The following is a 22988-nucleotide window of genomic DNA, read 5'->3' as shown; positions in this document are numbered from 1 at the left end:
GTGGATAAATGACTGACTCTCATTTGGCCTCCCCTCCTATGTACTAATAATCTGAATGTTTTCCACATGATCGGGACCTCTATTATTTATGGCTTTGCCTCTTCTGTCCTGCCTCTAGGTTATTAGGTTTCTGCAAGCTACTGGAGAGCTGATCAAGATTTTAAGCTAAAGATGGTGATGATGAGTCACCTGAGGGCCATTCTTCAAGCCTCTCCATACAAGACACTGTGGAGAAGGTTCCAGATTCCGAGGTCCATGCCTGCAAGGCCTTGCAGCCTCTACACCTGCACTTACAAATCCCGGAACCGAGTCTGTGAGTACATGGCTGCCTGGACAGAGCGGAAGCCTGGTGGTTTCCTAAGAGTCACGTGTGTTGAGTGTGTGCAGCTCTGATGTCAGTGGCATTCCAGACTGGGATTAGATGCCTTGAGGAGAATACCCCATTATTTCTCTGTTAAAATATGGGAAGTTTTCCCCCTAACTTTATTGAGCTACAGCTGACCTAAGTCTGAGGCACACATCATGATGATGTACTCTGGAACATTCCATCCCTCATTAGAAATTGCGGAAGAGTTACTTGTAGCTGACCAACTGGCCCGTGTGTGGGAGGTGGCAGATGGTCTTCCCTGACTCCATGGCACTGCTGCCATTGGGTGCTCATTCCATGCTGTTGGGGCTGGACTCTGCACACAGATGTTGCATGGCATCCCTAACTGTCCCAAGACCTCCCTAAAGGTCCCCTGGAGGCAAAGTCACACTGGCACAGAACCCCTGGGATGATAGGAGAGGATAATGTGTGTGATGGTGGAGACATGAGTTTAATGAGCTGGTTAAGTGTATCTGCCAAATAGTTATTTTCTATATTTTCCACCATTCACAGTGAATTCACACAGTTTTCCAATGTTGGCTTGCTTCCAGATTGTAGGTTTCTCGACTTTTCCTCCTTGGGCTTACTCTCTCTGACCTTATTTGCACATTAAAAAAGGAATTTATGAGCAATGCCAATCTAGCTAAATCCATTGCCTTGAAACTGCTTCATATATATATATTTTATTGTAAGTTTATTTTGTTTCTTCCATCATTGACTGTGTTCTCATTAACTGAACTGGCCTGAGTCATAATAAATTTCTGGTTGCTGGGTGTGGCTTCCTACCAGCAAGCCCACATCCTCCCCAGAATGGCTTCTTCTCAACACTGGCACTTTGTGGTCTAAGGCTAAAAATGGGAAAAAATTAGTCATGTTTATCTAGTTACTAACAGAAAGGTTTTTTTTAACAGAAACTTGAAAGTTAAGGGTCTAATATTCAATATGCTCATGTCTTTAGAATACTTTGCTCCTAGGGAATTCCCTGGTGGTCAAGCAATTAGGACTCCACACTTTCACTGACAAGGGCCCTGGTTTGATCCCTGGTTGGGGAAGCAAGATACCACAAGCCTAGTGGTGGGGCCAAAAAAAAAAAAAAAAAAAAACAAACAAACCCATAAAACAGTTTGCTCCTTTTGGTAACGACAAAAACAAAAAGTGGTAGTGATGTAGGGATGAGGGGCTACCCTTGATTAATTCCCCACATCACATGTTCTTGTTTGTAGCTTACTAAGATAGACTGATGACAGTCATGATTTGGTTTTGCTTTAGACATTTATACTGTCCCTCTTTGTTTCACCCAGGATAATATTTGGTCTTTGCTGCCCTGAGCCATTGAGCATGTCCTGGTCCCTCATCTGTTTAGCTGTAAGGACAATACTCATTGTTCCTAGAAACTCAGTACCTCAGCATAAGGCCCAGTGACCAAGAATGATCCAAAACTGTTGAGGGTTAGAAAAGATAATGTTCAAAGTCCTTAGCGAGTGCCTCCCACACAGCGAGAACTCAGTGCTAGCAGCTACCTCCAGTACCACAGTTGTTACGTCATCACCACCATCATCATGTCATATGCTCAGCAGCTCCCTCAGATGTCTGACCATTTTCAGGATCTGGGGAGCACAGCGAGGACTGACTGAGGAGGAGAAGGGTATGGCAGGTTGAGAAGCAGCGTTTCACTGGGGCCTGTGCCCTGTGCTCTACCTTCACTCCCCATCAGCCCCAGGCAATCACTGGTGTCAACTCAAACTGCCATATGCTGTGATCTCAAGTTACAGACAGTAAATGTTGACACTCCTAACCCTGCGGACTGGTAATATGATAAAATAAAGATAAAAGCCTGCACCAGTTACCCAAAATGAAAAGAAAATCAATTACATTTCATGCATCACCTACTGAAATTGAGCCTAAATGTCTAGTCGCGAGGAACAGTCGTCACCATGAAGGATATTAGTGCTTTTCTACATGAGGAGATACAAGAACTGGGCTCATAAAATTGGCTCCTGAAAATATCTATCTGAAGACCTGTACTGCAGGTTTTCCCTGAGCACAGAGGGCCACATTTCTGCTCTCAATCCTGATCTCCTTTCAGGTGGTGTTGAAAATCAGCAGCTGTAGCAATACATAATTTAATTCTTGCAGAGATGGATGGCAAGTGCCCATGGCAAATGCCAATCTGTAGCTGACAATAGCCACAAGTGCCTAGCACTTACCTTATCAGCCATTTTCATCATCAGAGAAAGTTCTAGTTTACAGTACTTATCTATTAATAACTGAACAGTGTTAGAAAACGGTTCTATTAGTGCTCCAATTAATTTTAAAGAACACCAATAAAGCCTGGAGAACAACAGTACTCAAAAGTTTGTTTTGCAATGTCTTCACAAAAAATTCTGTATTCCCCAGATAACAGAGGCTGGGATATCCAGAATGTGTTGTCTTCCATTAACTTTCAAATAATCTTGAGAAACCACGAACCTATTAAGAGCCCTTTGGAATTACAGTAACAGCCTCAGGGGTCTCTGCAGCCATTGATATTCAGTCGCTAAGTCATGTCCCACTCTTTCCAACCCCATGGACTGCAGCCCGCCAGCCTCCTCTGTCCTCCACTATCTTCCAGAGTTTGTTTAAAGTCATGTCCACTAACTTGGTGATGCCATCCAACAATCTTATCCTCTGTCATCCCCTTCTCCTCCCACCTTCAATCTTTTCCCAGCATCAGGGTCTTTTCCAATGAGTCAGCTCCCCACATCAGGTGGCCAAAATATTGGAGCTTCAGTTTCAGCATCAGTCCTTCCAATGAATATTCAGGGTTGATTTCCTTTGGGATGGACTGGTTGGATCTCCTTGCAGTCCAAGGGACTTTCAAGAGTCTTCTCTAGCAATTGTTTGGTGCTCAGCTTTCTTTATAGTCCGACTTTCACATCCATACATGACTACTGGAAAAACCATAGCTTTGACTAGACGGACCTTTGTCAGCAAAGTGATGTCTCTTCTTTTGAATGTGCTGTCTAGGTTTTTTCATAGCTTTTCTTCCAAGGAGCAAGTGTCTTTTAATTTCTTGGTAACAGTCACCGTCTGCAGTGATTATGGAGTCCAGGAAAATAAAATCTGTCACTGTTTCCACTGTTTCCCCATCTATATGCCATGAAGTGGTGGGACCGGGTGCCATGATTTTAGTTTTTTGAATATTGAGTTTTAAGCCAGCTTTTTCACTCTCCTTTTTCACCCTCATCAAGAGACTCTTTAGTTTCTCTGCACTTTCTGCCATTAGAGTGGTATTAGCTGCATATCTGGGAGAAGGCAATGGCACCCCACTCCAGTACTCTTGCCTGGAAAATCTCATGGATGGAGGAGCCTGGTAGGCTGCAGTCCAGGGAGTCGCTGAGGGTCGGACACGACTGAGCTTTCATGCATTGGAGAAGGAAATGGCAACCCATTCCAGCGTTCTTGCCTGGAGAATCCCAGGGATGGGGGAGCCTGGTGGGCTGCCGTTTATGGGGTCGCACAGAGTTGGACATGACTGAAGTGACTTAGCAGCAGCAGCAGCAGCAGCAGCAGGAGGAGAACTCATTTTCCCTCTAGCCTTCTAGGGTCCTGGCTGAGGCCTCTGTAATAAGGCAGATTAACAGGAAAACAAACAAAAAGGGTTTAATAACATGCATACCTCCTCAATAACATGGCAGTGACCCAGGAAAACAGTAATTCCTCCAGGTGGCCCTAGACACCACCTTCAATACCCGCTCTAGCTACAGACAAAAGCTGCTGCTGAGACAGGGGTGTTATTGGAGATGACCAGGAAAAGCACATTCAACAAGGGTAAGGCTGTTCTACAGATCTAAGTCCTGCATTCTCGACTGATGAGTTTTTGGTGACTTAGTCATCCTCCTCTTCCTGATACTGAGAGGGAGACAACCTTTCAAATGGAGCTTTCTGCTGGAAATGTAAATTTCCTTTACAAATTGGTAACTTCCACTCTGTTTCCAGAGCTTCTCCTATGTCTGCTGTTTCTCAAAATAATCCTTATACCAAAGAGATATATTTGGGGGTTGCATATTCGGTTCCCTTCCACTACCCCAAAATATGCCTCTTTGACATACGGATTATTTTGAGCTGATTATTTTGAGACACTGCAGACAAAGAAGCTCTGGAAACAGAGTATAAATTACCAGGTTTTTTGCAAGATACATTTACATTAGAAAGGGGGCCTGTACTTGGAAGACAACTATTACTGGAGATCACTTTTTCACCTTTCTATAAACTTTGTTTAGGATGTATTTCCTCTTCTCACCTTCCTGTGAAATTCATTCCTCCCCTTTGAAGTCCCAGACTGGTCCCAGCCCTTAGCTCAATAGTATTTAAGCCACAATTTTCCAGATGCCTTTTCAGTTTTATATCCTTGTGGGGATTCCAGTAAGTAGGTAATTAATTTTTTTTTCTCCCTATAATCTGTCTTTTTATTATGGTGGGGGTGTGGGGGTCTCAGCTAAGGATCTAAAAGGCTGAGGGAAAATTATTTTTACTCCCCTACAGTAGCATATTGTGCTACCCTTCACATGTATATAATTATGACTATGCCTATGTAATAAATGTGAGGGAAAAAGATCACAGTGTTGTGATTAAAAAATAAGAAGAGGGGATCGTATTATATAAGAGGGTAGTGAGAGAAGATTTTACTGAGGAAGTGACAAGCCCAATATCTAAACGTAATAGGAGCCAGCCATAAACTCAATGAGGGGAAATTGACTTCTGAGGAGAAGGAAGAGCAGGAACTGAGGGGCTAAGGCAAGAATAAGCTTCTCAAGGGCTAAAAGCGATGCCCCTCCCCCATCCCAGCCCAGGCTGGAGCCATAGGTGGTACAAGCACAAAGAAAAATCAAAGCCAGGACCAGTCACATAAACAAGAACTAAAGCCCAGCCAAGCACATGAGATCTAAGGGCTTTCATTAATGACACCTAATAGTGTGGTGTAGCCCCTTAAACCATGGTTGATAGAATCACTCTTGCTGTTCATTTCATTTTCCACACACAAGAAGAAACTGGAAACACCGGCTCCGTTGTCAGAGCACGTAATCATCTTCCTGCTTTGAGGCAAAGTCTGAGCAACCATCAAGAAATCATTTTAATCTGTACTTTGTTAGAATGGAGGAAGAGGAAGAGAGAAGAGAACAAAAATGTGACTTTATCAATGGCAAAACAAGCCCTGGGCAAAAGCTGGCTTCTCTAAGGAGACAGTGACCAAGGGCTCCCTGATCGGGGGCGGGGGGTTGGGTTCCAAAAGGAGGAGGTGAGTGGGGGAAAGCCTGGAAGCTAAACTTGTGAATTGAAGGGCGTGAATTGATAGGAATATTATGACCATGCCTGCCTGCTTTGCGACCCCATGACTGCAGCCCTCCAGGTTCCTCCATCCATGGAATTCTCCAGGCAAGATAACTGGAGTGGGTTGCCATTTCCAACGTCAGGGGATCCTCCCAACCCAGGGATCAAACTGAGTCTCTTGTGTCTCCTGCATTGGCAGGCGGATTCTTTACTACTGTGCCACCTGGGAGGCCCATTATGACCATAAAAGAGCCACTGAAGGAACAGGCCTGGTTTCCTCAGGCTGCTGTTTGTGTGGGTGAGGGAGAAGATTCTAGGCATTTCTTGAACAAAGTAGGGGCCAATTAAAGGTGAAACAGGGCATCGTTTTAGGCATCTACTCATCATTCCTGCTCCATGGGAGACAGACCCTCACCAGCTGGTTTTGAAGGGTGTGAATGCTCAAAGCCTCAGCCTGCCTCTGGGCATCTCAGGGGAAATGTTGTCAGGTCTCTGCTGGCGGTCAGCTTTAAGACTGACTCAGGGCTGTTCTGGGGGTTTCCGGAAGGTTTAAAATACCAAAGTAAACACTAACCAAATACAGCTTTTTAACCCAACAATACCATTTGGATAATCCATGCTCAGATGAAAGGGCATTTATCAAATTAGGAGCTACAGGGCACAATAAAGGGGAAGGAAGACACGGCTCCTGCCTGCAAGGAATCTGCATTCCAATCCAATAATAATATGATTATATGGTGCCAGTTCCCCTCATTTTTCACTTTAGATTTCTGAAACAGAAAGTTCTCCTGCTCTCAAGTAAGTTCTTGTTCTTCAGGAGTTACTTTATAGCGAGGGAAAAAACCCACAACGTTGGGTTCAGACCTCTCTAGAGAAGAGATGATCTGCAGTATGTGAAAAGCTGAGCAGAAAAAAGGGAATACCCTGAGTTTGCCTGTTGCTTTTGGCTCTAGACCAAGATTTCTCAACTTTGGCATTACTGATATTTGGGACCATATAATTCTTGTGAAAGCCCGTCCTGCTACTATGTAGGATGTTTAGCTGCATCTCTGGCCTCTAGCCACTATATGTCAGTAGCACCCTCCTCCAGTTGGACAACTCAAAGTGTCTCCAGACATTGCCACATGTCCCCTAGGGTCCCCATAGCTCCCTCTTGTGAGAAGCACTGGTCTAGAAACTGCCTTGGCATGCTCTGTGTCTCTACTGCGGGCCACTTGTAGGATTCCGCTTGGGGCAGCTATCTCAGGAAGAGAACCATGTCCCATGTAAGAGGAAACCAGAGGCAAGCCTGTTTTTTTCTGACAAGTGGAGTACCAGTGACCCTGCCATGCACAGAGGGGTTTGACTAGGCTGCAGCTGCCTTGTCACTTTCTCAAATCTTCAGGCTCGTTCTCAGCGGTAGGATGAGGTACAGAGGGGCACTGGTCATGATTTATCTCAATTCATATTTTGTCTGGTTTTCCTGCTGGTCTTGGTTCTGCCCATCCATGCTGCTTCTAAAGGGCAGAGACCTGGACGACCCGAATTACGCACGTGGAGTCTGTCCATCACATGTGCATAGCTCTCTTTATTACAAGGAATTTGTTGAGATTTCTCAGAGACTTGCCACAAAGACCTGGCGCTTGACTCTGGTAGAAAAATCAGCACCGGTGATGCCGTGTGAGACAGAGTGTGCGTGTACCCCTGAACTTACAGTGTCATAGCTACGCAAGTGACAGACAGAACTCCAGGGACCTTAGCAATGCTAGCGTCTGGCCAGGCTTTGCAGGATGTCTGCCTAATCCTCACAGCTGGCTCCTGTAAGAGGTGAACTCAGAGGATACACCTCCGTGGGCCCATATGATCCCCGCGGTGAGGATTCCAGCTCGTGGGCCTCTCCATGACAGCCCCGATGTGCTTTCTCCTAGTGCACCCGCTCTGGGAGAAAGTGGACCTGGCCCCGGCGGGTGAGCGCCAGTCGCCCATCAACATCCGGTGGAAGGACAGTGTCTACGATCCTGGCTTACAACCGCTCACCATCTCTTATGACCCGACCACCTGCCTCCACGTCTGGAATAACGGGTACTCTTTCCTCGTGGAATTTGAAGATTCTGCAGATAAATCAGGTGAGAGCCAGACCCGTGGTCTCATCCGGAGTTAAAAGGACAGCTTCATGTCAGCACAGGCCACACCACACAGCCCCGGGAAGTCTCTTGGTAGCTGTGGTATGGGACTCATTGGACTTACTTTCATAATGTATGGAAGAAGCCCCTTCTCTTTTTTATGAACGTTTTCCTCTCGTATCGGTAGTATTTTTCACTAGTGAACAAATATCTCTATAGAGAGAATTTGTAAGTGATAAAAAGATAGGCTTTGAAATTAAACCCTTGCTAGAAATTTCTTTTGCATATGTGTATTGCATATGTACAAATTTTCTCCGCTTGCTGACTTTACAAGACACTTTTATTTAGATTGTAATATTATTTAAATAGATCTAACTGATGAGACTACAATACCACTGAAATGGGGCAAAAAGCATATTCATGTGTGCATGAGGTTACAGTCTAAACTAGTTAAGAGACCAATGGTGTATAAGAAAAATGGAAAGTCATGTTCTGTTAATTTTGTTAAACAATATTACCTAGTGTAAATGAAGCACAATTTAAAATAGATTTTAAAATTCAAATATTATATTGCTTTTAAATCTACTTTTTTTCAGCCTACCCAGATATAAACTAATCTAATGACTTCAAAGTTTACCTGAAACTTTTAGTGTCTATTGAAAACCATGTGATTAATTCTATGCAGGATTCTTTTTTCAAACTGAATTTGATAGCATCAAATAATCTTAATTTGTCTGAAATAATTGTTACTTGACATAATGTATCTTAAGCAATGATTGATCCATGGCTCAGCAGGCAAAGAATCTGCCTGCAATGCAGGAGACACAGGTTTGATCCCTGGGTCGGGAAGATCCCCTGGAGGAGGAAATGGCAACCCACTCCAGTCTTCCTGGCTGGAGGATCCCATGGAGAGAGGACCCTGGCAGGCTACAGTCTGTGGGGTCGCAAAGAGTCAGACATGACTGAGCAACTAAGCACATGATCCATCTTAAGGAATGGTTCTCAGCCACTGGCACTTTTGCTACCCTTCCCTCCCCGGGGACTAGGGACACGGCAACATCTATAGGCATTTTGGTTGTCACATTGGGAGGAGTGTGCTATCGGCATCCCGTGGGTCGAGGCCACAATCACCAGCATTTATGAACAGTTATCCAGCTTCAAATATCAATAGATGCACTCGCTGGAGTGCATTTGTTTCTTTCTATTACCAATACTGATACAGTAATTAAATTTGATTTTTATTAGGTCTAAATCATTTTTTATTGCAAAAAAAATCAATAGAGCTAAGATTGAGAAACTTTGATTTTCTCTCATGAAGGTGAAATGCATCCATGAAAGTGTTAATGAATAAAGTTAAAAGTATATCTTAGAACTTCCCTGGTGGTCCAGGCATTAAGAATCTGCCTGTTAGTGCAGGGTACATGGGTTCAATCCCCGGTCTGAGAAGATTCCACGTGTGGCCGAGCAGGATTTCAATTTCACCCAACAGATTAGACTGAATATTTGCCAAATTCATGCTCACAATATGGAGCTGGCATAGAAAAATAAGAATTTTTTAGAAGACAATTTTATGTCTATTTCACTACACTTTAGTATCATCCTCTTACTAATTTAGTGAATCATGTGGTATTATTCTCTGTACTTCCCCTAGCCCTCAAAGAAAAGTAGTCATTGGTGTCATTGCTCACCCTTACAAAACTCCTTTTTTTTAAAAAATTCTTTCTTTTTTCAAAAAAGGAAATTATGTAAGACATTTATGAAAGCCAGTAAGATAAACAGTAGACCACTACATGACATAGCCAGCGTATTTGGACCTCTGGATGACTGTACTCAGTCATTTGCATACATAAAATTCAACTAATGAGGCAGTAAACTCTAAAATAATTAATACGGATGAGATGGAAGATTTGGTTTTCCCGTTGTAGAGTTTAATTGAACAGACATCGCCAGGGTCTGCTCAGATGCCAGAAATGAGGAACTAACAGCTTCAGCAAATTCAAGCAAAAAAACAAAAACAAAAAACTGCACAATCCAAAGCCTGAGGAAGGATGACTTTTAAAACTCGTATCTGAACATTTCCCCTATAATGTACTGATTTCAGTAGTTCCAGAAAGTAAAGTATGTGGATGACTCACATTGTTCACTCTGTTGAAACGGAGATAGGTGATAGTTTTTGATTTGCAAATTTCCTTTTCCATTTCAATGTAAGGAAAAGAAATACTGTTATCTTCAAAAATTGAAAAGCAAAGTGCTGGCGCATAAAAAAGAAAGTATCTTTTGTACCCGTATTTCAGTTTTATAAGACTGTGTTAGATAAATATGCTGAGAGAAATTTGCATTTTATTGTGCATAAAAAACACTGGGCATAGTAAATATAGACCATAAAACTAAGGCAAGAATTAGCCTTTAACAATTGTGTGCAGCTTGGAGTATAGTTAAATCCTGCTGTCATTCCGAGTGCAGGTCTTGTCCTTACACATGTATTAACTGCATGGAAATCAAGTTTATAAACACTGGTATATAATACAGTGTGCTCCATCTAAGACAGTTCATGAGAAGGTCCACCCACAGAGTCTACTTTTCCCCTGCATTTCTCCACGACATCAAAAACATCAAATCCCCTGAATTGTTGGATGTGCCATTTCAGTGATCGAGGGAGGACCCCTGGAACACAACTACCGATTAAAGCAGTTCCATTTTCACTGGGGGGCCATTGATGCCTGGGGCTCTGAGCATACCGTGGACAGCAAATGTTACCCGGCAGAGGTAAGTTGAGAAGTTTGGGAACAGTGACAACAGTGGAGAAGAAGGAATAGTTCTGAGTTTCCAGTTCTAAGAAATTATCAGGAAGAATCAGGTAATTCCTATAAATGCTAACTCTCTCAGGGGCATATTTGATGATTCCCAGTTTAAACATGTAAAAATGATAACTGCCCTCATTTCAAATAATATGACAGAAATCAACCTTAAGGTCCTGAAACAGAATTCTTCTAGAATTCTAAGCTAGGCTCACATGATAGCCTCAATTAATAACGCAGGCAACAGTGCAGGGCCACCAGGTCAAATTAACCCAAGTGAGAGATGGTGGGAGCCTAAATGAAAGTGGCGGCAATAGAAATAGAGAAAAAGAGTACGGCTCAACAAGCACTTTTGAAATTAAAGCAAAATGACTTGGAGGCAGGGTCCTCTTCAGGAAAGGAGAGGAAAAAGTTAAACATGACCTTGAGAGTGTCACTTGGGAGGGAGGGTGAGGATTCATGAATGATGGACAAGGAATGATTTGTAGGGAAATAAAAGGGGCCAAAATACATAGAATTTCTTCTTAACAACTTTCCACCTAATTTAGTTTTAAATGGTACCTTAAAAAGAAACACATTTTAAGTGGTTATGCCTCGAACAAATTTGTCCTAAACTCCTAGTCCACATAGGCAGAATCTATTTCTCTCAACATAAACATCTCTCCTTTAGATGCAAATGGATTTTGTATATGAGTGTTTCATGCAAATCAGGATGGGAATAGACAAATGTTGCTCCCTCACTGAAATGTTGTTCACTTGGAGATAGATATATACACATATATGTGTATACAAAATTTTCACCCCAAATAAAGCCTATTCCAAAGTAGTATTAATTACTGCCCCTGTATATATTTCTTCCTGTTCTTTAATTCTGTCTTATTTTGCACCAGATTGTCATATGCTTTTCTCAGTGGCTTTATTTTGGGTGAGGAAGCACAGTAAATATATGTGAACAAGGCTGTTTTTGAGCAATCCTACATGATCATGTGTCAAACCGTTTTTTAATGGTGTTTCAGCTGCATTTGGTGCATTGGAATGCAGTCAAGTTTGAACACTTTGAGGATGCAGCACTGGAAGAAAATGGTTTGGCTGTGATAGGAGTATTTTTAAAGGTAAAAAAAAAAATCTTACTAGCTTTAAATGACATATTGAATCCTAGGATGAAGAGATACAACATTGCAATTTTAAGTTCTAAAAATATTGAGATAAAACTGTTTAAAATACAAGGTTGTCATGAATATATTTCAAATGGTATAGAAATGCACAGTCCAGTACAGTAGTCAGAAGCCACCTGTGGCAACTGAGCACTGGAAATGTGACCACTTTAAAAAAAAAAAAGAAATGTGACTACTTTGTGGAATAATTTTTAATTTTAATTAAAGAAATGATGCTTAAATGGAGCAGGGCACCTTCACCTATAGGCACGTTGACCCTGTCAGCAAACAGCCTGCTCAGTTTTCTGTGTCTAATTGAATTCAGTGATGTTTAAAACATTCTAAATTACCAGTTTAAATGTAGCTTAAGTAGTATGGTTGGTTTGTTTTTATATAATCACTAGGTGGTTAATTTTAATTTACATTCTGTTGCAGTTTCAAAAGTGAGATGTCTATTTTTTTTTAGTATTTTCTCATTGTTTCTTTAGCTAGGCAAGCATCACAAAGAGCTACAGAAACTGGTGAATATTTTGCCATCAATTAAGCACAAGGTAATTTTTCCCCTCTAAATCACTTGAGATATATTTTATGTTTCAGTCTCTGAGTGGAGACAATAACAGGGCACTTTGAATTGGGAAATGTAATTCACCTCAGTGTAACTGAGGTTCTCTTTGAAAGTTGCCCCTTAAGACAACTTGCCATTTATGATGCTTCTGTTGAGAGAGCCCCTGGCCCTGGGACACTCTGCAGGGGACAGAAGTGATCCTGTCAGTGGGCACGGATGGCTCTGCTTTGACTGCCATGCCACTGAGCACTCAGGAACTCAGAAGCATAACGAGTCCCCTTCTCGGCCCCAACCCCTGCTCCTTCTCAGTCCTTGTGCAAACCCTCAGGGCAGCCTTCTGGAGTCTAGCTACCCTCCCACAGGTGGGGAACAAAGTATGATAGAAACTTGGTTTGTCCAGTCTTACAGAACAATTACCACAATCCTTCAGGGTGGATATTTCTGTGTGCCCCAAAGATTAATTGTTCAATATTCAGAATCCCAGATGGAGCTACTCTCTGAAAGTCTATTTTCTCTCTCTTTCCTCCCCCTCCCTGCCTCTGTCTCTCTCCCCCACCTCCTTCCCACTCCTTCCCTCCCCATCTCCCTCTTTTTCCTCTCCCTCTCTCTTTCTCTCCCACTCTTCTGCCCTCCTTCCTCTGTCCCCATCCCTCCCTCTCCCATTCTCAATCCAGGATCCTGTCTCCTCCTAATGCACTGCATTTTAGAAAGGTGAATTCTTTTAGTCTCTCTTGAAAATGAAAAACCTCCATGTTTATGCACCAGCTACTACCTAATGCCTCTCAAAGAGTTCAGGGGAGCCAGCCTGCGCTAACCTCACTAGAACTGAGGGAGAAAATGGCTTTTGCTCTGTTACCACTGAGGACTATCAGAAATACATGGTTAATTGTAAGAACAAAGCAAGAGTGTGATTTTGTCCTAAGGTGACCAGAGGTACCTGGAGCTCATCTGGACCACTGCAGGTCCTCAGACTCCCCTAGAATCATCACCACATCATATGATTCCTGAGTGGTTTTCACCATGAAATGATGACTCAATGACTCCTTCTCTTGCTAGGACACACTTGCAGAATTTGGGTCATTCGACCCTTCCTGTCTGATGCCTACTTGCCCAGATTACTGGACCTACTCGGGATCCCTGACTACACCGCCACTCTCTGAGTCTGTCACTTGGATCATTAAGAAGCAGCCTGTAGAGGTTGATCATGATCAGGTATGTTCTTTCCACATTTCTATGTAAAGAAATTCTAGTCTGTGCCTTTAAAACAAGGCTGAGCTCAAACTTTGGCATCAGTTTTTACTATCTTGTAATGCTTATATATTTTTATTAAAATGTGCTAACATCTTGTGTTACTTTGGATATGAATTAGGGAATGCTTCAAATTAACTAGAGAGAAGAGTTAAAACTTAAGAAACATAAGCTTTTTACTTCCATATTTGACAATTACATGTGTTTTATGTATTATATATTTTATATGTAAATATGAATCTTTATGTAAACAAGACCCTTTTAAAGGGAAGAATGAAGGCTGAAAGTGGATGTGCTCAAAACTCTTCAAAATCTTTAAGGGAATTTTGCTATGGAACCTTAGGATAAAAACAGAAGCCAGCAGCATGTGTCCAGGAATTTTAAGTCAGTTGTTTTGACCCTGGAGTTTATTTTTCCCAAGAAACTAAATAGGTTTTAATTACTATATTAACACACAAATCCTATTTAATTCATAATATAAGTGAACTGCAGTAGTATTTGCTTATGCTTGTTTTATGGGATTTTAATTCATCACAAAGCATTTTCACAAGAACAAAAGTTCCAAAACCTTTTTTATGAAGCCAGGATAACTGACACCAACATCCCCCAAAGACAGGACCAAAAAAAAAATTTACAGACTGATATCTATGAAGAATATATTTTTAAAAAATCTAAAATAGGGACTTCCTTGGTGGTTCAGTGGTTAAGACTCCACACCCCCAATGCAAGGGACTTGGGTTTGATCCCTGGTCAGGGAACTATGATCCTGCACATCACACAGAGGTTGTGGTTAAAAAAAAACACAAAAACTAAAATAGTATTTCAGAAACAGAATCCAGCAGTGTGCTAAAAGAAATATATATTATACTCTGTTCAAGTAGTATTTATTCCAGTAATGCAAAGATGGCTCAATACTAGGAATATTATTTATCATATCAATGAATCTAAATATAAAAATTATAATCATTTCCATAGATTCTTTTTTTTTCTTTTTTTTTTCCATTTTTTTCTTTTTTTTTCCCATAGATTCTTAAAATGCACTAGCAAAATTCAACATTCATGTTTTTCTTTTTAATTTTCAATAAAATAGGAATGTATAGAGACTTCCCTAATTTGATAAAATAGATTGATCTCAGTTCTAAAGTAAGTAGGATGCTTAATATGGAAAAGAATATTACTATATTAAATTTTAAATTAAGTTTTATTCTGGAAGTAGTATAATTAGACAAGAAAAGAAAAATAAATTAAAGAAACAATAAAAGGAACTACTACAAAAATATGATAATTCAGTAATTAGAGGAGTACAATATTAATTTCTAGAAATCAGTACCTTTGACTTGCAAAAATCACAGTCAGTTAAAAGATATAATGGAAGAAAGAATGCTATTTATAATGGAAAGAAAAAATACAAAATATCTTGGAATCAGCTTAACAAGAAAACTTAAAATACTCCTGAAAGACACAATAGACTTGAACTGATAAAAAATTATTTCCATGTGATTGAATAGGAAGACATCATAAAGATATCTGTAATGTCAATTCTCCTTAAGTTGTATTGTCCATGAATTCCATAAATTTGATGTAATCCCAATAAATATACCAATAGGATTTTAAAAATAGGCTACTTCTGGCCTCATGTGGGGAAAAAAAAGTATAAATAAATAGCCAGGGAAATTGTGAAAGAGAAAATGAAAGATGATGAAATCAACCAAGTTACAAAGCCTCAATAGTTAAATAGTGTTGTGTGCTCAGTCACTCAGTCCTGTCTGATTCTTTGTGACTCCACGGACTATAGGCCACCAAGCTCCTCTGTCCATGGAATTTCCCAGGCAAGAATACTGGAGTGGGTTGCCATTTTCTCCTCCAGGGGATCTTCCCAACTGAGGGATTTGAATCGGCGGCTCCTGCATCAGCAGGCAGATTCTTTACCACTGAGGAAGCCCAAATAGTGTTGTGCTGGTACACAAATAAAGAGATCAATCATAGGATGAAAAATGTAGATTCAGAAATATGTCCAAGTAGATATGAGAATTTAGTTTATGATAAAGGTTGCATCTCAGCTCAGTAGGGGGAAAAGATGAGATTATTCAGTAAGATCAATGGGGACAATTGAGCAGACACTTGGGAACAAACAGTTGGATCAACCATTCAAACCTTAGACAAGAATATATTCCAGACATATTAAGTGTTAAAAATACTGTCATAAAAGTACTAGGATAAGCCTAGGAAAACCTTTTCATATGTCCAAATGGAGGAAGCTTTTCTAACCATGTATCGAAACCAGAAGTCACAGAGATAGCAACTAGTAGACAATATAATTTAAAGAAAAAAAAAATTTGTGTAGTGATAACCACCATAAATAAATGACAATACAGAGTTTGCTCATAAGACTGGTCTTGGGGACCTATGCATTTAGTCTATTACTATCCTTCATATTTAAAAACTGATATAACATTGAAAAATAAATAAAATAAATCAGAGGGTCAGTGGCCCATGTGAGAACTTTTCAAATGAAATTTCAACACAGAAAATTCAGTACGAAAAAAATGTTAGCTGTCATCAATAATCCTAGTTGCCTATAATCTTACCACTAAGTGTTAATCATTGTTTGGATAAATCCTTCTGGTCTTTTATTTATACAGATGTACATAATTCCTTCTGTTCTTTTAGCTATATAAATATATACAAGTTTAAAATGAAAGTAGTAAAAATGAAAGTAATTTATTCATGAAGTAAAGCTATCTTTCTATTGAAAATATTTATGCTTCCTGTTTCCGTTTCTAGCTTGAGCAATTTCGAACCCTGCTCTTCACTTCCGAGGGGGAGAAAGAGAAAAGAATGGTGGACAACTTCCGCCCCCTTCAGCCCCTAATGAACCGCACTGTCCGCTCATCCTTCCATCATGACTATGTGCTGAACATACAAGCAAAACCCAAGCCTTCCACCAGCCAAGTGACTCCCTAAGATGCCAGTATCTAGGTAGTTATCTTGCTTAAATATATACTGCTTCTTTAAATATTGTCAACTAGACTCTTCTAAATGCTTGCATTTAATAATTATAAATGAGCCTTTCTTCGTATGGCAGTGTTCCTTAGTCTTTGAGGGAAGCTCTTTAGTAAACAAATTTTTACTTTTATTGCTACTGATGTTTATCACTGAAGTACCAGTAAGAGATACAAGTTTCTCTTATAGCAACCTGTTGGTAGCTGTAATATCTTTTTACATGCAACATTTTTGAGCTGTCTTTTTATGTTTATCAATTAGTGATTCTATAGAGTTATAAGTAGGGATGAGAATCAAAATATTTAACAACTGGTAAGGCACAGACACTGACCATCCAGAATGCAGGGTTTTCAGAAACAGCCACAGGACCCAGACTGGCACTTCTTGGTTGAACATTGGCTATGTTTTAGGTATATCTGATTTTAAAACATGACTGTGTACTCTTTTATAAGGCCTTCTCAGTTGGGTATATGTACCTCAACTCTTAGTTGTCATCACTAACACATGATATGATTAGAAAAAATATTTTGTAATCCTAAAAACACAAGTGTATACTTATATCTGGAAATTCTTTTGTATTTCTGAAAGCCAGATGTTCTACTTAAAGGCTTGATCATATAGAAAGCATATGCATTCTGAGGAAAATATAACCACAAATATGTTCATCTCAAAAAAAAAAAAAAAAAGGAAAGCATATGCAGAATATTTTAAAGAAAATGCTTTGAATGCCTAGAACTTAAAATGCTTTCATGATCTATTTTACAGAAATATTTTTCAAAAGACTAGTAATACAATAGTCTATGGTTTACACTATTATTTTGCATTGTATGTACACTGATTCATAGAATGAATATAATAATACTTTCCACAATGAAAAAACCATCTTGACTTCCTTTTAAAACTATCTGAACTGTATTTTATTTCATTAGTTGAGGTTCTGTGCAAGGTAGGAGATAACATAAATGTCCTAATTTATACAGTGGTTTAGAAGACTTTTGCTATAATAAGAAGGAAAGAAACTCATCAGATAGGTAAAACCTAGATAATTCTATATACTGTGAGGAATCCAATCCAGAGTCACCCTTGCTTATAAATATGTGGAATGTTTCTAATTGCCTATAAGCCTGTATTCAAACTCAATACTGCATTTACTAGTATATTTGTTTCATTAGTATGCTAGTCATCTGATCTGTAAGATAAGGTTGGATGAATATACTTAACACTACTGAACTATACAATGAAAAAGGTTAAGATGGTGAATTTCATTTTAATGTGTATTTTACCACAAGTAAAAGTAACTAATAAATTCAGTAGGGAAAAAAATAGGGTTGGAGTTGTATGTTTAAGTTTAGGGGCATATCTCTGCTCTTAAAAAAGGAAGAGGGTGAAGGCATTGCTTCTACAGTGCATGCTTTCTCTGGAAAATGGAAGCATACATGCTCTAGGAAATGAATAAAATTCTTTACAAGATTAATATGGGGAAAAAGCTATGTTAACTTTATTTTTATCTGTTTTAAACCATGCCTGCGTGCATGCTCAGTCACTTCAGTTGTGTCCAACTCTTTGCGACCCTATGGACTGTAGCCCGCCAGGCTCTTCTGTCCATGGAATTCTCCAGGTAAGAATACTGGAGTGGGTTGCCATGCCCTCCTCCAGGGGATCTTCCCGACCCAGGGATCGAACCCACGTCTTCTGTGTCTCCTGCATTGCAGGTGGATTCTTTACCCACTGAATCACCTGGGAAGCCACTGTAAACCATAATTATCTTTAACAGGTACACACATGAGATATGCACAGGCTTCCCTCCTAGCTTTCTTGCAACTTCTTAGTGTAAAATTCTATTGCAGTGAGTCTTCTAAATTGGAGTGAGAACCAATGCACAGAATGCCTGACCTGCCCTTCCATCTTAGAGATACAGAAGATATTCATAGAGTGTGTCCAGGTTGGCCACCCCTGATTAACTTACATCTAGTGTTCTGGTGTAGTTTTTAACAGTACCCTCTTTCACTCTCAACCATGTGCTGCTTTGTATTACAATTGCTGCTCATTTTCATTACATAATATAATAAAACCCTTTCTTTACAATGTTAATATTTGTTAAATGACTTTTTGTTCCTATTAGTTTCTTTGAGTGTCTAAGATGTTTGTAAAATTAGTGAGACAACATGCAGATCAAACAATGACTGGAAAACTCATGAGGGAATTACTCGAGAAGCAGGAATGGAAAGATCCATCCAGTGCTCCTCAGCTTACCAATTTCTATGGAACCAGTGCACAATCTGCTGACATCACCAGTAGGGCAAGCTGCCAGCCCCATTCTCCTTTCCCAGGGCTACATGGGTTACGGTGAGGCTGGTTATTCTAAAACCAGGCTTCCACCTCAAAAAAGTTTAGGAAGATGCCCTTCTCTTGATCACAGGGGAGTGGGGGGTGGCAGGGTAGGGGATGGGGCAGGGGGAACACATTCTTTTGGCACAATATTAGCAAAAACACAGTACTGTAATCACTTTAGGTGTTTTTCTATTCACTAGAAAACTCAAATTTTGATAACTATTCTACTTAATGTTGTATTGTCTTTTCAATTCAAGTTCTTTCATATCAAATTTTACTGATCAAAATGGATACAGTTCAATTAAGTGAATAAGCTCAATTTTGCCATCTAATTAGTACCTATTAACAATACTGGCTACTTCACCTATAAATAGTACTACATTCTTGTTAGGAACTGAATGTTTGTGTCCCCTCAAAATTCTTATGTTGGAAACCTAACCCTCAATGTGATGCCATTAGAAGGTGGAGCCTTTGAGAAATGACTAGGTCATGAGGTTGGAGCCCTCATGATGGAGTTAGTGATCTTATAAAAGAGACCCCACAGAGCTCTCTCAGCCCTTCCACCATGTGAAAGCACAGAAAGAAGATGGCCGTCTATGAATCAGTAAGAAAGTACTCACCAGACACCAAATATGCCATCTGCCACCACCTGGATTTTGGACTTCCCGGCCTCTAGAACTGTAAGAAATAAATCTTGTTATTTATAAGCCATCCAGTCTGGTATATTATTATGGCAGCCTGAACAGACTAAGACACTTGTCCCTATATACATTTGGATTCCTGCTTTTCAAATTCAACCTACTCTTCAAAAGTGGTACTTTGGTTTGGGTTCTAGGTGGGGATACCATCTGTCACCATTCTAACAGTTGTGTTGCTCTGAGCTTATCACTAGACAAAAGAATCAGTAAGAATGAATAAAGAATAACTTTATTCACTAATAACTGAATAAGAACTGATTGAATAAAGAACTGAATAAAGAATAACTACCACTGGATAGCTCCTTCCTCCAAAGAAAACTTTTAATCAGTTGTACATATATAGATTTATAAGCATTTTCATAATAATATGCATTTATAAGTATCTTATCTTGCTACTTTTAGTGATAACTGTAATCTGGAAAATATATAAAGCCTTTGGCATAGCAATGAGTGTTGAAGAGGACTTGAGACTCCACTGTATGTCCTTGAGTAAATCTGGTGATTTAATAATGAAATTAATGGTCGGCAAGAAATGTTCTTTCATGAGAATTCCTGCATTGACCATTCAGTGAGTCCCAGTATTACTGTCCTACGAGAGCAATAAAAAAGCCAAATTAATTGAAAGACTCCCAATCTGGTAAAGAGTAAACATTTTTTTCTTGCTCTCCCTTTATGCTTGCTATAAATGAAAAAAATACAATTATGGATCATTCTTTTGTCATAATAATTAAGATTCATTTAATAATAGCATGTTTGTAATACCATTATCTATTACATCATTTATATATTTATAAATGTGAAATATTTTAAATATAAAGTAAAAATATTTTAACTTTTTAAGAATAATCAGCTATTTCCTACTGACAATTTAAGACAAAAATTTAGGCTTTTTCCCATAAAGAAGGGATAAACCAAAACATGTATACTTGAGAATAAGTAGAAGTTATATTTCAGGCACCAAGAAAAATGGAAAATACATGTTACATTGCAGAATAAATTTGTTCTATTTATCAGAATATCATAGTAGACTATATCTTTGCATTACATTTTTGTATATCTTATTTTTATCTTATGATTTATCAAATGATGGGAACTATAGTTTGGAAATGAAACTGGCTTTTAGAGTAACTTCTGTAATGAAATTAAGTTGAGCAGTTTAAACTTATTCATGAAAATGAATTCAGCAGTTAATTGTTGAAGATAAATATCTAACTCCTATAAATGAAGATTTACATTCACTTCTAAATCATAATAGAATAAAATGTAAATCTGTATCTTTTTAAATTAGGAGTATCTTCCTAGAAGACATCTTTAATTATTCTGACATGAGAGTCTGGTCTGATTCATAAGAAATGTTACAGCAGCCCAAACACTAATGCTTTCAGAATGGCAGCAATTCTCAGCATAATTCCTGGTCACAGAAACCAGCAAAATTGGAGATCTGCACAGTTATATTTTGTGCCAGCCAAGGAATTCTCTAGTTAGAGGCTATACCTGCCAAATCTCCACCTTCAAGAAGTTTAAGATATAGTGCAAGATGAAGTCTTATGGAGGCAACAAAGTACAATATAGTGTGATAGGTGATAGGTGAAAGGTGAAATATTTGTGCAAGGAGCACCCATAGGACAAGTATTTAATCCACTCTTGAGGGCGTTGGGAAGTTTTCAAGCTACTGCTGCTGTTAATAACAACTAATGTTTCTGGGACACTAATTATCGTCAGGCACTATGACAACATATAGCATTTCCCTGATTTTTACAGATGGAAAAACTGAAGACTAAACATTAGGAACTGGGAGTTCCCTGGCAGTCTACTGGTTAGGACTCAGCTTTTAAAAAAAAAATAAGATCAGATAGTTAAGGCTTGAGTTTCCCAGTCCATTCGACTCCAAAGTCTATGTTCCTAATTACTGATGCACTGAGCTGAACAAGGCCACCTTGGAGCCTTGTTTATGCAAGTGTCTTTGTAAGAAAGAGTAAGGCAGAGTTTATGAGGAGTTTGGGCTTCTGCTGAATGATTTCGGGGAGGGAGTAGGGAAACAGGCAGCTTAGTAATTGGGTATCTCAGTAATTTTGATTTGGATGAGAGAGGAACAAAGACAAGCCAGGAAGGAAGTTATCCAATTATTAAAAGAAGGGGGTTGTTAATCCTTTTGCAGTTGCAACGTGTCCTTGGGAGAAACGTTTTTTCTTGGTCTTATGTGTGTAAACCACAGTCTAATTATTAGCAGGATTGATTTTGCTTTCTCAATCTCTTACTCTTGTTGCCCCAGTTTAATTCCTTGTTACCTCTCACCTAGATTGCTTTATTCCGGCTGTATCCTTTATACTGCAAACCAGTCACTTACCTAAAACACAAATACGATCACAAAAGCCTCAACTCAACTTGCAATGGTTCCCTATTCCCTACAGAGCATAATTAAAGCTTTTGGGAATGGCCCTTCGCCATAACCTAGCACCAGCCACCTCTATCGCTGTATTCCTTGATACTCTCATATTGCCCTTTATACTTGATGGCCAAAATTCTCGCGGTTCTGGCAGATTCCACGTTGTTTCATCGCTCAGTGACTTTCCTTGTGCTGATTTACCTGCAATTCCATTCCCAGCCTTCTCCACCTGAGTAAATAGCCCTTCGTGCCAGTGTGCTAAGTCGCTTCAGTAGTGTTAGACTCTTTGTTACCCTATGGACTGTAGCCCGCCAGAGTCCTCTGTCCATGGGATTCTCCAGGCCAGGAATACTGGAGCGGTTTGCCATTTCCTATGCCAGGGGATCTTCCCCACCCACGTATCGAACCCACGTCTCTTTTCTGCAGTGGCAGGCGGGTTAGCCCAACCGCCTTCAGAACAACTCAGGCATTGTTAGAAACCTCTCCTTGAATTCCCAGGTGGCCTTTGTAATGTAAACTGAGTTGCCTATAACATATAATCTTATCTGTGAATTGGTCCTTCTCTGTCTCTAGGTTGGAAATTCCTTGGGAGCAGAGGTTGCACCTCTGTAGCCTCTAGAGCCGGCAGGTGTCAGTGAAAGGGGGAGGAGTGTTAGGGCTCTGTCTAAGGCGACAATAAGTGGAACCACGAATGGAGGCACAGCCTCGGACTGGAAAGGAAGGCTAGCCGCGTTGTGTAGGATGAGACTTCGTGAATGGATGACGAGAAAAGGAGAGGTATAACTAACTTCTTGACCACAAAACACCTCACAATGAGTTGGGGAGAGGTAATGATAACGCACTGGGGAAGCGCTAGGAGAGAAGAATTACTTACAGGGCGGGGTAGGTGCCCCTTCTCCTTTTTCGGGAAGGAGACATTTAGTTGTGCAGACTTTTGGAAGATGAGCTACCTACCCCGGCCTTTAGTCTTAGGTCAGTCGGAGCAGAGAAACGCTCCCCTCCACTCTCGCCCGAGAAGCCGCGCAG

The 22988-nt window shown here is 40.0% G+C and overlaps 1 protein-coding gene and 1 long non-coding RNA gene across 4 annotated transcripts; one reads left to right on the top strand and one right to left on the bottom strand.

Annotated features, from left to right (window-relative positions):
* Nucleotides 1-171: 171 nt before the first annotated feature.
* On the top strand, nucleotides 172-18638 carry CA5B (carbonic anhydrase 5B). Of its 3 annotated transcripts, XM_070783859.1 has the most exons (8): nucleotides 172-313; nucleotides 7585-7782; nucleotides 10427-10545; nucleotides 11594-11689; nucleotides 12220-12282; nucleotides 13353-13508; nucleotides 16329-16523; nucleotides 18088-18638. In XM_070783859.1, the coding sequence occupies exons 1-7, from the start codon at nucleotides 172-174 to the stop codon at nucleotides 16506-16508; spliced, it is 954 nt and encodes a 317-aa protein (XP_070639960.1). In that variant the 3' UTR covers nucleotides 16509-16523; nucleotides 18088-18638. The 3 variants fall into 3 exon arrangements, with proteins under 3 accessions (XP_070639960.1, XP_019811374.2, XP_019811375.2); XM_019955815.2 differs by having other exon boundaries at nucleotides 16329-18638; XM_019955816.2 differs by lacking the exon at nucleotides 12220-12282 and having other exon boundaries at nucleotides 16329-18638.
* Nucleotides 307-22985, bottom strand: LOC109555182 (uncharacterized). Its single transcript, XR_002180233.2, has 3 exons — nucleotides 22917-22985; nucleotides 19499-19556; nucleotides 307-3968 (listed from the first exon to the last, which is right to left on the bottom strand). It is a non-coding gene; the product is annotated as an uncharacterized lncRNA (long non-coding RNA).
* Between the last annotated feature and the right edge of the window lie 3 nt (nucleotides 22986-22988).

This window comes from Bos indicus, chromosome X (genome assembly GCF_029378745.1).
Source record: "Bos indicus isolate NIAB-ARS_2022 breed Sahiwal x Tharparkar chromosome X, NIAB-ARS_B.indTharparkar_mat_pri_1.0, whole genome shotgun sequence".
In the NCBI taxonomy this organism is placed as follows: Eukaryota; Metazoa; Chordata; class Mammalia; order Artiodactyla; family Bovidae; genus Bos; species Bos indicus.
This window is presented reverse-complemented; position numbering and strand designations above follow the sequence as displayed.

Coding starts and splice junctions, on each gene's coding strand:
- CA5B (XM_070783859.1), top strand. CDS start 172: ATGGTGATGATGAGTCACCTGAGGGCCATTCTTCAAGCCTCTCCATAC. Junction 314..7,584: donor CAAATCCCGGAACCGAGTCT/GTGAGTACATGG, acceptor GCTTTCTCCTAG/TGCACCCGCTCTGGGAGAAA. Junction 12,283..13,352: donor TGCCATCAATTAAGCACAAG/GTAATTTTTCCC, acceptor TTCTCTTGCTAG/GACACACTTGCAGAATTTGG.